The sequence below is a fragment of the Ceratotherium simum genome, chromosome 11 (assembly GCF_057802395.1).
Source record: "Ceratotherium simum simum isolate JZ-2026a chromosome 11, ASM5780239v1, whole genome shotgun sequence".
In the NCBI taxonomy this organism is placed as follows: Eukaryota; Metazoa; Chordata; class Mammalia; order Perissodactyla; family Rhinocerotidae; genus Ceratotherium; species Ceratotherium simum.
The window spans coordinates 51,951,726-51,964,900 of NC_141910.1; the positions used below are offsets into that span (position 1 = coordinate 51,951,726).

At 50.7% G+C, this 13,175-nt stretch overlaps 1 protein-coding gene across 1 annotated transcript in view; it reads right to left on the minus strand.

The window, feature by feature from the left end:
- Positions 1-1,850: 1,850 nt before the first annotated feature.
- TOGARAM2 (TOG array regulator of axonemal microtubules 2) overlaps positions 1,851-13,175 on the minus strand; it is a 39,450-nt gene continuing 28,125 nt past the window's right edge. The window contains exons 18-19 of the mRNA XM_004418596.3: positions 6,177-6,263; positions 1,851-2,327 (exon numbers count right to left, since the gene is read on the minus strand). Coding sequence (XP_004418653.2) covers positions 2,071-2,327; positions 6,177-6,263 — 344 coding nt within the window. The 3' untranslated portion in view covers positions 1,851-2,070. The remainder of the gene's footprint in view (positions 2,328-6,176; positions 6,264-13,175) is intronic.

Below are 13,175 nucleotides of genomic sequence, written 5' to 3' on the forward strand. Positions count from 1 at the left end.
GGCTTTTCTGTGTGTGTGTGAGGAAGATCAGCCCTGAACTAACAAGCGATGTCAATCCTCCTCTTTTTGCTGAAGAAGACTGGCCCTGAGCTAACATCCATGCCCATCTTCCTCTACTTTATATGGGACGCCACCACAGCATGGCTTGACAAGCGGTGCACCGATGTGTGCCTGGGATCCGAACCTGCGAACTCTCGGGCTGCCGAAGCAGAGCGCACGCACTTAACAGCTACGCCACCAGGCCGGCCCCGGACAAGGCTTTTGAGCTTACTTTCTACCTTCAAAATCCCTGCCAGACTCTACATCCCTGGGCTCCTACGGTTCTAAAAATTCCTGAAATCTGATGGGTTCTAGGATCTTGACAAGCAGAAAATGTCAGTCTCCCAACCAAATCCAAAAGATCTTCTCAGACTCCAAGCAAACACAATTAATTAAATTGTGTAAAACTTTACAAGTGTTTTTTTGGATTTTTGACGGCTCCCTGTCTAGCAGGTCTTTCATCTGGTTCAGTCAGAATCAACAGAGGACAAGGCGGTTGTGGGGAAGCCCCTGCTGGGGTCACAATTAGGTGAGAAGCGGCTCACGCTGGGGCTGGAATTACCCAAGTCACAGTTAAGCTGCCTATTAAAAGCCCAAGTCCCAAGATAACTGTGCCATGCCCAACCTCACCCCAGGGCATTTGGGGGTTGCGGGGGTGGGGGTGGGGGCGACCTAGTTACACCTGGCAACACAGGCAAGATGGAAAAGCAGCTTCTTCAGCCAGGGGCACCCATGGGGTTTAAAAATATGTAAGTGAGTCGATTTGGGGCTTCCCAGCCTGCTCTGGGCCGGACTCCCCAGGGGGGACTCAGTACAGTGATGTGGAACTGATGTTATACCCAGGGGTGGGTGACAGTGGAGAGGGGCCCATGTGTGGGACCTGCCAGAAAACTTGCTGGCATGAAGCCTCAGCCTCCTGGATCTGTTCCAGGGTGTTGCTGTGGGTCTGGCCTCCTTGGCTGGCACTGGGATGTTGCCCCTTCAGCCTTCACCTTACCCATGTGTTTGAGGTAATGACCTGAGCTCTAATTCTTCCTGGTCACATTGTTGTCAACCTGCCGCTGGCCCCAGGCAAAGCAGAGCCACCCCTACTGTGTCCAGAGCCCAAGCCCCAGATGTCCCCTTCTCACTGCCCCATTTCTTTGGCTGCTCCATCAGTGGGAAACGCCTTCTCTCAGCTTCCTTAGGTCCTGGCCCATCCAACATGCCTCTTCAGCTTCATGATCCGCCAAGCTGGAGTAACCCGTGCAATTTCAGAGCTTCCCCCTGACGTCTGCATACTGTGTAGCACTTTACCTTCTACCACGTGCTTTCGCTTATGCTATTTCAAGTGTGAAACATCATCTAGTCCTCTTCAGAACTGGCCAGAATGCCAGCATCCAGAGAAGGCTTTTAGTCATGAGAACATCTGACTCTCCTTGCCTTTTGAAAAGCTGGATGGATCCCTTTAGAAGGTTCCTATAGGACCAACAGATGCTGCACTGAAGATTTTGTAAGGCAGAAGCACGATGCCCCCGGAGATGTTTGTTACATTCACCTCAAATCAGGCTCGTACCAAGTGGACTGGATTTGAATGACCAGCTCGGGGCCTCTGGGTCAGGAGGGCTTGTCCAGCTGCTCACAGACAGGGGCCTAGGCCCCCAAAGGGTCTGCAACCTGTGGCTCTGTGCTACGCTTTTTCTCCCTAACTTTTCTTCTCCGTATCATCTGCAGCTGGTTTTGCTATTGTCATGTTTTGTTTTCTTTGTCACAAACCTAGTTACTGGAAAATTCTCTGATGTTAAAAAAGTGCAAGATAATAAAACTTTAGAAAAATAAATAATTCTTTTATTTCTACTGCAAAATATACTATGTACATCTGGAACTCTAAGGGAAAGTAGACCAGGAGATTATTCCATCATAAAAATAAAGTCAGCTGAGAAACAACGATTGCCCATTTCAGATCCGGCTTGAATCCAGCTGAAAGGGGCGTGAGCTGCCAGTTGTCTTGGTATCAGATGCCACCCCTCTGTCGGTGACCTTGGGGCTGCCTCACAGGGATTCCGTGTTTAAGAGTTCCTGGAGCGTTTGGAGGACTTTCTTTGGCTGGGCAGCAGCCAAGTCCTGTAGCCGGGAGCCCATCTGCTCCTGGAGGCTCCTGGACAGCTGGCGGACCGCCGTGCGGACGTTCCCGCCGTGCCCAGGCAGGACACCGTTCCCGATCATGGTGTTCAGGAAGTACCAGAGGACCGGAAGGACGTGGCGCTCCACAGCCTGGGGTTTTCGGGGGTAAACTGAGGCCACCAGCACTGTTGGGCAGAAAACAGGGAGAGTTACTTGAGTCAGGCACTCTCCCTCTCCCACTGCCCTCTCTTGGGACATGAACTCTGTCCCCCAAAGGGCAGGCAGCCCAGCAGGGCCAACTCATCCATTAGACATACTACCTAGGGCTCACGACACATTTAGGGGCCCATGGAAATGTTTTAATTTCTTTTAAAATCAGAAGAAAAAAATATGAAGATATTCAGATGTTTATACCAATCAGTCATAGAACATAATTTTTAACATATTTTTTATAGAAGAAAGGCAAAAGTGCTCAAGGTCCATCAGAGTCATAATCAGGCCCCGCAGCCCAGGGGAAAGGAAAGATGGAGACGTGCCTGGACTGCAGTCCTGCCGCTGCTATTTACCGTGTGAGTCAATTGTCGTGTGAGCTTGAGCAAGCCGCCCAACCTTTCTGAGCCTGTTCCCTAATCTGTAAAGTAAGGATGATAATCCTGAACCAAACTCTTGAGATTATTAGAGATTAGATAATAAATGTACGTGAAGTGTCTATGTAGGTAGGCGTGTGACAATTGGTGGCCAGTACTGGTGTTGATTTCATCCACATTACCACCTCTAAGAGTTCACACAGAGAAAATGTACTGGGGAGAGAAGTCAAGACCCTCTCAAATGAAGCATTCTAGAAAATAAAACAGCCAGCGGGAGATAAGACCAGCGTGGCCTTCCCGGTGTCTGATGCCAAACCTCACGGAAAGAACAGCAGTAACCCAGGGGGCGTGAACGTGCTTTGTAAACCGTCCAGCTCTGCACAGACCCTTCATCCCAGTGATGAACCTCCAAATCTGGTTACCCTAGGCCCCCTATCTTCTCTAAACCCCAGAAAACCCAGAAGCAGGCTAAATCTGCCAGCAAGTCCTCTATCACAGGCTAAATGCCGGGGCTGCACCCAATGTCAAAGCCACATCACGGGCCACCTCAAGTCTCTTCGGAGGAGCTGCTCCTGCCTTCACCCATGGCTGTGTTACCCTAAGCATGTTCGTGCTAACGATGCTTGCTTTACAATGAGTGCGCTCTGTCTGTCATCCTGCCAAAGGATAAGTGCTGGTGAAGGCAAATGATGCTGAGAGAAGCACCTTGTTTATTTATGGGACAAAGAAACTAGAAGGTTCCCTGGGCCGAAACATGCCTGGGAAACTAACACTGCCTGAGTCCTGAGTCTGGGGCTCAGAGCTTTGCAGTGTGACTCCATTTCATTGTCATAGCACCCAAGAGGCAGGACACTCGTCCATTTCACAGGGGAGGAAACCAACACTCAGGGGTCAAGGAGCTCGCCCAAGACCACACAGCTAACAAGGCAGAGGACAGAAGCCAAGCCTGCCTCCAGAGCCCGTGCTCTTTCCAGCCCTCGCTGCCCCTAACCTCTAGGGGTTCCTCATTTCAGAGGCTGGTCTGAAGCTTTATTTTTAGCGAAACCCCCAATTTGTCCTTCCTTCATTAGTTTAACATCATCCATTCCCCCAGGATATCTTCCAGCAGGAGCCCCCCGGGGCCCCTCTGATTTCAGAGACAGCCTAGGACAGCGGGAAACCAGAGAAGATGAGGGGCTCCCTCAGCTCAGCCTCACACTCTCTGTGCCATTTCCGGTGGAATGTGTATGTTGTCTTTCAGGCCATACCCTCAGGGTTCCTGCGCCCCACACTGTGGGGCTTCCCTTGGGGCTCCCCACGTGTCACAGAGCCCTGAGAAGTAAAGGTGGCCCTCATTACTGGGAAGGGCAGGACTGCACCCAATGAGTCAACCAAGCCATGTCAGCGTTGAGCAGCTTCGTGAAGTGGGACAAAGAGCTGAGAGTTACTTCCCTGTCCTGGAAACAGGCTGCGAAGGGAGGGCACAGGAACAGGAAAGCCACCCAGTCAGCCCCAAGGAGCGAGGGAGGGAGTGGGTAGGGGGAGAGAGGGGAATGGAGAAGTGGAGATAGGAGGGGGACAGCCAGAGGGAACTTAAAGACAACCAATAACCCTGATTAGCCACCTACAATGAACACTGTAACTCAAAAGTTTCCTAAATCTCCACTGAATCTCACCTGCAAATGAAGGGGAGAAGTGTTCCAAGAACCAGGCCCCCGCAGAGCTCCCCCAACCCCACCAAAGGGCAAGGGGTTCACCTTCCCCTAACCTGCCACACCTTACCTGCTCCTCCAACAGGGACAGGCTGTACTTCACACCTGGCCTCTCCCTCCCCACAGTGAGGCATCTACACCCTGACCCAGGAAGCTTACTTCTGCAGTCAGTTCCCTCCCTGGGGAGGGAGGGGGAGGTGGGGTCACCTGGCTGACAGTGGTGGGCCTCTTGAGCTGGCAGAGGTGGCAGTGGCCCTTCTGGGAGTCATCATAAGGAAGAAAACCCCATTAAACTCAAGCTTAAAAGGCAGCTGAAGTAATTAGCCAAAGATTTGCTCCTGTTAAGCTCTGCTATTATTAGTCCACGCCTGTGTCAATTGAAATTTTATTCTCTGTTCCTGGCTGACACGGAGTTAACAGAAGAGCTACATAGAAACTCTTGCTTTTGAGGTCTCTTGGAAATAGATGGAAAATATTTACAGTAAACAGATAATCTAAAGTGAAGTACCCACCCACCTCTGGGCCCCATAAATTACCTATACAAGGACTGGTAAGTGTTTCACCCAGAGAACGCTAATTTTTTTGTATGCATGTGTGTGAGGAAGATTGGCCCTGAGGTAACATCTGTTGCCAATCCTCCTCTTTTTGCTTGAGGAAGATTGTCGCTGAGCTAACATTTGTGCCAGTCTTCTATTTTGCACGTGGGATGCCGCCACAGCATGGCTTGATGATGATAGGTGTTTAGGTCCACGGCCGAGATCTGAACTCGTGAACCCTGGGCCACCAAAGTGGAGCACATGAACTTAACCACTATGCCATGGGGCCAGCCCCCAGAGAATGCTAATTTTGAGCAACAGAAAGGGTTTCTTGCTTGGTTCCCAGGGTGGTCTCAGTTGTGTGGCCCGGTTCCCACCCCAGGGCACCTACAGCATGGCACTGTGGCTGCATCGTGGCCCCCAGCCCCACCTCACTCGCCCCAACTGCTTGGGGAAGGCCTGGCCCTGGACAGGAGGTAAGGGGCCACTCTGGGGATGCTGGAAGGATGGAACCAGGGCACAGAGGCAAGGCCAGGAGCAAGAGATGGGGCCATGGGGGAGTGGGAATCAAACCCTCAGTCAAGCAACATATGCTGAGCACACTCTGAGGGCCGATACCACGAGGGCCTGGCTGGGCCAGTGGACTGAGGCTGGCACCATGTGGGACCTGAGGCAGGAGGGCTGGGAGAACGGAGACAGAGAAGCTGTTACCAGAACCAAGTGAGCACCACCCACGTGGAGGAAGAAGGGTGGAGGAGGGCTGTACAGGCTGGGAGCCGCATGTGGGCAGGCAAAGGTGAGAGGATGGGAGATCAGCCACTGCGAGGAGGGTGGCAGGCTGGCACCCAGGAGCAAAGGCAGGGGCCGCTCAGGGAGAGGCAGCTTAGCCCAGAGCATGAGGGCATGGCTCTGCAGCAGGCGCCTGGGGACAAATCCTGGATCACTTGCCAAGGGACCCTGGGCACTTAACCTTTCTGACCTCCATTTTCCTTATTTCTACAAAAGGGATAATCACGGAGCCCACACCCTCCTTGTGGGGTTGTTATGAGGATTAAATGATCCAGTGTGTATAATCGGGAGTGGTGAACATGGGGCAGAGCCTGGAGGGCCAGGCAGCAACGGGCGTTGTGGGCCACACCAGGGAGCCTGGACACTATCCTGAAGATTGCTCAGGAGCCATGCAAGGATTTAAGCAGGGGGAGGGGTTTGGGGGTGCTCACCTGATAGGCGTTCTGTGATGTCAAGCACAGCGCGGCCACTCAACAAACGCACTCGCCCAGCAAATGCCTGTAGGAGGCACAGGTTGTCTAGAAGAGATGGTGAGTGTCAGTGTCAGCTGTGCCAGGTACCTGCAACACCTACGTGGGGAAGAGGCCCTTTGGGGAGCTGAATTAATTTTTCCAGGTCACAATGGGGCCACTTAAAAAAGTGAATGTACAGGGGATGTTTGGAGAAGAGTAAGTGGCCTGGCATAGTTAAACTGGCTCCCAAAAAGGCCACATTTACTCCCTTGGATCTGGTTCATATTGTCTGCGCTTCCTCAAAATTGCTGTGAGCTTTGGGGCAAAAGAGGGTAGACAGATAAATACAGAGAGATGGATGATTGATGATAGATAGGTAGATAGATGATTGATAGAGGGATGATTGATGATAGATGATTCATTGACAGATTGATAGATAATTGATAGACAGACGGATGAAAGAGACAGATGGATAGATGAATATAGACGTGGATATGCAGATGGAGTTTTAGGGAAAACTGAGGCACTGAGCCATGGTGACACCAAAGGTCAGAAAAGGGTTGGGGTCAGAATTCAGAAATTTTGGCTCTCTGCAAAGCCTGAACTTGAGCTCTAAGCAAGGGTGTCCCCACAGCCAGATGGCTGGTTATTTCCACACTGAACATTTACTGATATCCTCTCTGAAATAGGCATGGAGCTAGGAACTAGATGAGACTTGGTTCCCCTCCTCCTCTTTCCCTCTAAGAGACTCCCTTGACCAGGAGACAGACACTTAAGCGTGATTCGAACACAGGGAAGCGCCATGCTCATGTAACCAAGAGCCTGGGGTTCTGGAGCTAGGGAGACCAATTCATCTCTCTCTGCCCAGACCCTCCCCATTTTAGCACTGAAAGTCCCGTATCCTGGGAAACCTCTCAGTCCCTGGCAAACCAGGATGGTTGTCACCCTATCAGGAGCAGAAGCGCTGGGCTGGCTCTGGTAGGGTCGGAGGAGGGGCTTTGCAGGTTGGGGGGCAGCACGTATTACCTCTCAGTAGTTTATATACAACCTCACTGCGTGAGACCCAGGCCCAGACGACACTAGTAAAGACAGCGAAGTTTATCCCCCACATGCCCCACAATCACGAGGCTTAGTGAAAAGAGGGAGTTTTAATCTTCATTTATTGTCCCACCTCGCCTACACCAGCCCAGCACTCCTGCCACACCCGGCTGGAGCCCAGCTCTCCCTGCTCCCAGCCACACCCACGGGTGAAGCCTGGGGAGGAGCACTCCCCACTTGGATCCTGAAGGAGCGTTTATTAGAGACGAACCACTAACGGCGAAATCACAGGTGGTGGGGTGGGGGATGTTTCGGGATAAAGAGGCTCTCTGGCATTCTTTGACTATATTTCTAAAGTCGACTCCAGCAGGATCTCATAGGTACTTCATTTAGAACCTGCTCATTCTTCCCCAGTCTAGCTGACGTCTCCTGGTTTCTCAAACTATTAAATTTGAAGTCATGTATTCCTCACAAAGATATCCAAGGTGAGGAAAGTGGACTCTCACCTGAGAAAAGTGTGCTAACCTGGAGAATATTTCCAAGGTCGGACCGCTCTCCTCTTACCACCAGACAGCCTCTGCATGAACCCTGAGGGTACCCAGCACGCCCCACTCCCAACATTTTGCAACCACAGCAACCACAGCATAATTCAGTGGCATGTGGGACAAGTAACCAAATGCACATTTCAGGGACGTGGCTGTGGGGCCTGCCTGCACCTGTCAGGGACTTAAGGGGTGTTACCACAGCCAGCCCCAGCAAGTGTGTCCGGGGGTCCCAGGAGCTGACCATCTCAAGGCCAGATTTCTCTTTGCAGGGGACAGAGATTAGAGGCCTGCTTGAGGAAGTCTTTTCGACAGGTTTCACCTTCTCCGAGTTCCTTCAAGCCCTCAGCACAGAGCCTGGCATCCCCATAGAGGTGCAATCAAAGCTTTGTTTTTCCTGTCAGGCAACCATTCTAGCTAAGAGCTAATTCCTGCTTCCCTTGCTCTCCTCCTGAGGCCTGTAAGGGATATAGAGGAGAAAATGTACACATGTACATTTACTGCTTGCAACAGCTCCATCCATAAGGCAAGAGTCTTTAAAGTAATTTGTTCTGGGAGATAAAAGAGATGCCAGCCTCTAGAACACTGCAGTTAGCAAGAAGTGGTCTCACGGTGTCTTGGTAAAGCTATAATTGTGTAAGAATAGGTTTTATGCTTTATTGTTTCCAGGTGCTTCTATTGGTCCCACCCCCCCCATCATTAGCCATGAGCTTGCTTCTAAGGCCAAGGACTTCTCCCTCCTTGGTCTCTCCCACAACAATCAGTCTAGGACATTGTCTGGACAGAGCTGGACCTCCCCTCTTCTGGCCACTGACATGGCCTCCCAGAGCCAGAGAGAAGTGAAGAACTTGGAAGATACTTGAAAATGCACATCCTGCAGACATCTATGTCAGACCGTGCTCTCACGTGCCTGGCACACCCCAGGTACTCAATAAATGCTTGTGGGGTACAGGGCAATGTTAAAGCAGAGACACTGTTTGCCCGTGCTGGTTTATAGACCCCAGAGCACATGCCCCAGGTAGCTGGCCTCTCTTCCTCTGACCACTTTTATAGTGAAAGCTCACCTGTCAGGTCACACCCAGGTTTAATGAGAGGCAGTAAAGTGCAGTGGTTAAGGGTGTGGGCTCCGGGTCCAGATCACCTGGATTGAATCGTGGCTTTTCCACGTTTTGGTGTGAAGCATCACTTATCCTCTCTCAGCCTCAGTTTACCCCTCTATAAAATGAGGATAATACTAGTACCTTCCTCATAGAGCTGCTGTGAGGATTAAATGAGTTGACATAATGCTTAGGAAAGTGCCTCGAGCATATAATTACGATGTCAGTATCAGCTATGTTGCTACTATTACTGCTATTACCCAAAAATGCTCTGAAAGCCCAGCAACTTTCATGGTGGAGAGACCAATTAAGAGGCTGGAATCTAACTTTTGAAACCTTAATACCCATGGTCCATTAGCCTGGGCCCGGCTTTGCATAGGCTCCTCTTCACAGGCTTCCCCACAAGGAAGCCATGGCTGGGCTTGGTGCTGCCCACACAAAAGGGCGGCAAAGCCGTGCAATGTAGAGAAAATAGCGACCAGCTAGCAAACCAGACAGCCTGTCCTCCCCAGGTCTAGCCTCCCCTCTCTACAACGGGGTGAGGTCTAGGGGGGCTTGCACCCATCCCATTCAGCCAAGCCCTGAGGCTGCCAGGCCACATCATGCCGGGCTACTGGGAAGCCAGAGAAAAGCTTTTAAGAAAGCATAAAAAATATGGTAGTGGGGACAGTGGCAGCAAAGAAACTGGAGTCAAACTGGACCCCAGACAATAAGCACAAGACTCAGTAAGTTATGATATCACACAGCTGAATTCTCCGCAGCCACCAAAACTAGGTCGGCTCATCATAGGAAAACTGGGGATGAGCCACATGAACAGAGAAATACAAGCTATGGTATAGCACAGGACAGAGCTGTTAAAAGTGACTCGTGTGTAACCATATGTAAATGCTCATGCTCTGCTTTTTTTAAAGCAGGATGCAAATTTAAATGTGTAATATAATCATGACTGTACACAAACGTGCACAGAAAAAATATCTAAAATGAAAAATGCCAAATGTTAATAATGGTTTCTCTTAGGAATTGGGGCTATAAGTGAGGTTTTTTTTTCCTTCCAAATGCCTTGTATTTTCCATTTTCTCAATAATTAATAAGTATGACTTTTACAGTGGTGGAAAGTAAACATATTTTTAGGTTAACAAGAAAGACTGCATAATAGCATGGGAAACTGAGCAGTGTTAAATGAAAGAAACAAAGCCAAAAATGTATTTATATTATGATTTTTAACCAGGGAAATTTGTATACATGTGGACAAAAAATAGAAGATAGAGACATTTTAAAGCAGTTGGTATATTAGAGGGCCACCACGGATGAATTTTTAAATTCCATTAATAACATAATATTGGTCATATGATTTATATAAGGTAATAAATGTAAAGTCAGAGAGCAAAATAGCACAAGTAGATCTGAAGCTGCCCATTTTTGAGCTTATCTGCTCTCTCCAGCACTGGCCAGGGCTGTGCTAAATTAAGAGAACTCCTTTTGGAGCTCAATGTGACCAGCAGGGGGTGAGCTGTCAGCAGCCTGACGTTTTCATTAGTGAAGTTTCTTCTGTAACTGACCCAGTAACAGAGACCAAAGAGAGAACCAGCCAGTCTGTTCAGGAACTGCCTTGATCCCCAGAATAACTCCCCTGAAAGCAGAAGGTCTTAGTGCTGAGTAGAAAGGATGCCACTCCAGCCTCACTCCTGGAGAGGCCCTAAAGCAGGCAGTGACAGAGGGCAGAGGTCAGGGAGCAAGGTACCCAACATATCTCCTTCCTCGCCACCCCCCAAAAAGGGGACGTGGACAGAAATCCCCACCTGCTCTGTCAACCAACACACCACCTGCCCAATCACCCTGGGGAAAACCAAGGAACTGGAAGAGATATGGTGGCTGGCTGATGAGTCAACTTTACCACTGAATTCCAGAATCAAGAGGGGTCTTTAGAGGTCGCCTAAGAAGATCAACCTTCCAGTTTGGCTGTATGATCTGGACTTTGTGCCAGAAGACAGCCTGACTGTGTTCTTAATCCCCTTGCCTCTCCCCCCACCCCGCGCCCTCCCCATTGAGCAGGAAACAAACAGTAACATGTTGAGGCTTTGCTTTATGACTTTCCACATTTAAGTACTTCACAGCATTTCACGGTTCCTCTCCAGCCTGGAGCCCAGACTCCCTCGTGGGGCATGGAGAAGCAGGCTTGGGAGAAAGCTCTCTGCTCACAGGGCTCCAAGCCTCTTCCAGGAGGGGCCTCAGGGTGTTAAGGGCCCACTAGGGCCACCAGGCTCAGCCTGGGTGATACGGGAAGGAAGATTTACACTCCTTTTCTGTCACACCTGCCCCAGTCTGCTTCTACCACCCAATCCCCTGAGACAGTGGGAAGTTTAGTTACTTGCATCCATGTTTCCCTCCGCAGGCCAGGCTCAGACCACTCCAGACAGATGAGAACCATCCCCAGAGAGGGCTTGATTCTCCCCTTGGTACCCCTGACAGTGATGGATTCTGGTCGGCAACGTAAATCCCTCCGGTTCTGACCTTGGTGGATATAGAAATCGGCTCATCCCTTCATAGTTAAGAAGACTTCCAAAACCGGTGTTGTCGGTTGGGGTGAGAGGATGTGGCTCACAGCAAAGCCAGTGTCCCCGAGAGCCCACTGCCACACCTGCTCAGAGTGACCTGGAGTCAAGACCCTGTGCTTCACCCTTTGCTGCCCACAGGAGCCTTTTGCTAGGGGTTTACTGGGCTCTGTCCATCCCTTTGAGGCCAATCCCATTCCATTCCAGCCTAGCACTGACCTAAGGACCAGAGAGGAAGACAGTGCCCCTCACGCCTGCCTCCATTCTCCCCGCACCAAATCCTCCAGCTGATGGACCAGAGGGGGCATCGTCAGCCATACCCAAGGAGACCCTGTCCCAGGAGGAAGCAGAACTATAGGCATCTTCCTGGAAGCTGCAACCTGCCTCAAGGTGTGGTCAGATCACAAAAGCAGGCCACCGCCAAGCCCCCTTTCCAGGGTGTCTAGCCCAGGTGGCTGCAGCAGGGCCCCAAGTAGAGGGGACCTGAGTCTTGTGACAAAGTGAGACACCAGGTTCTGCAGCCCAAATCTCCAGAGCTCCTGCATGCTCAAGGAGGCCGGCCCAATGGCACAAAGGGGAAACGGAAACACCTGGAGGGGAAGAGTGAAAAGCTCTCCCCCCAGACAAGGGTGCTTATCCTCTTCAAACAGCTAAGGCCTATTTCGCTTGGTGCAGGTTTTCCCAATAAATCCAGGGCCCGTGGTGATTTACCAAGAGACTTGGTTATTGGCAACAGCAATCTCACTTACCCAGAGCAGTGCTGAGAACAAGCCGTCACTTAGAGCTGGATTTATATTGTTTGTTCTACAGCAACAAACTCAGCAAATCATAAATTCCCTCTGAGATGAAGAGAGGAAAGTGACAATATTTATGAACTCAAGAGGCGGAGAAGGGCCTGACCAAGCCTTTGATTTGTAACTGAAACTTCTCCTGGAGGCTGCAGCCAAGGACACAGCTGCTGTCCCAGCCCCAGGGAGCTGGGATCAGGCCAGGGGGCGGGTGGGTACCAGGCAGTGTTTCCAGCCTCAGCATGGGGATGCTCTGTGGATCCTAAAGACAGGACATTGCTCTCTGCTCATCGGGATGTACAGCAAGAAGGCAAACAAGGGCGGTTCTCAGATCATAAGCTTCCTCACATCGAGGCAAGACTGGTTTGTGAAAACTCATGGTTCTACTGGTCTGGACATAAGTCTGCTCGTGTGTTACATTCTCACTCACACCTGAGGTTTTGAATTTGCACTTCAGTCTGTGTACTAGATACACCAAATATCATCTCCTAATCATCTGTGAAAGGAATGGAGAACAGAAGAGGATGCACCAAAAATTCCCCCTAATGTTCTAGAACCAAGGTGTGATGCTGCAAAGCACATGAGGAGCTGAGGAGCTCTCGCCTTTCCTGATGTCTCCCCCACAGTTCCTCCCTTTTTTTTTATTCTTCCCCCAACCCCCACTCCACCCTCACTCCCCACCCCCCGCCCCAAATCCCTACCACCCCAAGCCCTGGCCTCCAAGAATCTTCCTAAAAGACAACTCTCATCCATTCCGTGCTCAAAAAGCCAGTGGGGTCCTGGCCTGACTCCTGTGCCAGACAATCAAGATGGCTGGCCACCCAGGCCCACCCACCCATCAGCTTTGTCCTCTCCAACATGCCCCGCACTCTCACCAGCATCCTGCCTGGTCCCCATACAAGCCACATCCACCACTACCAGCTCTACAACTAAAAAAATTGCTGATAACTCTTCCTAACTC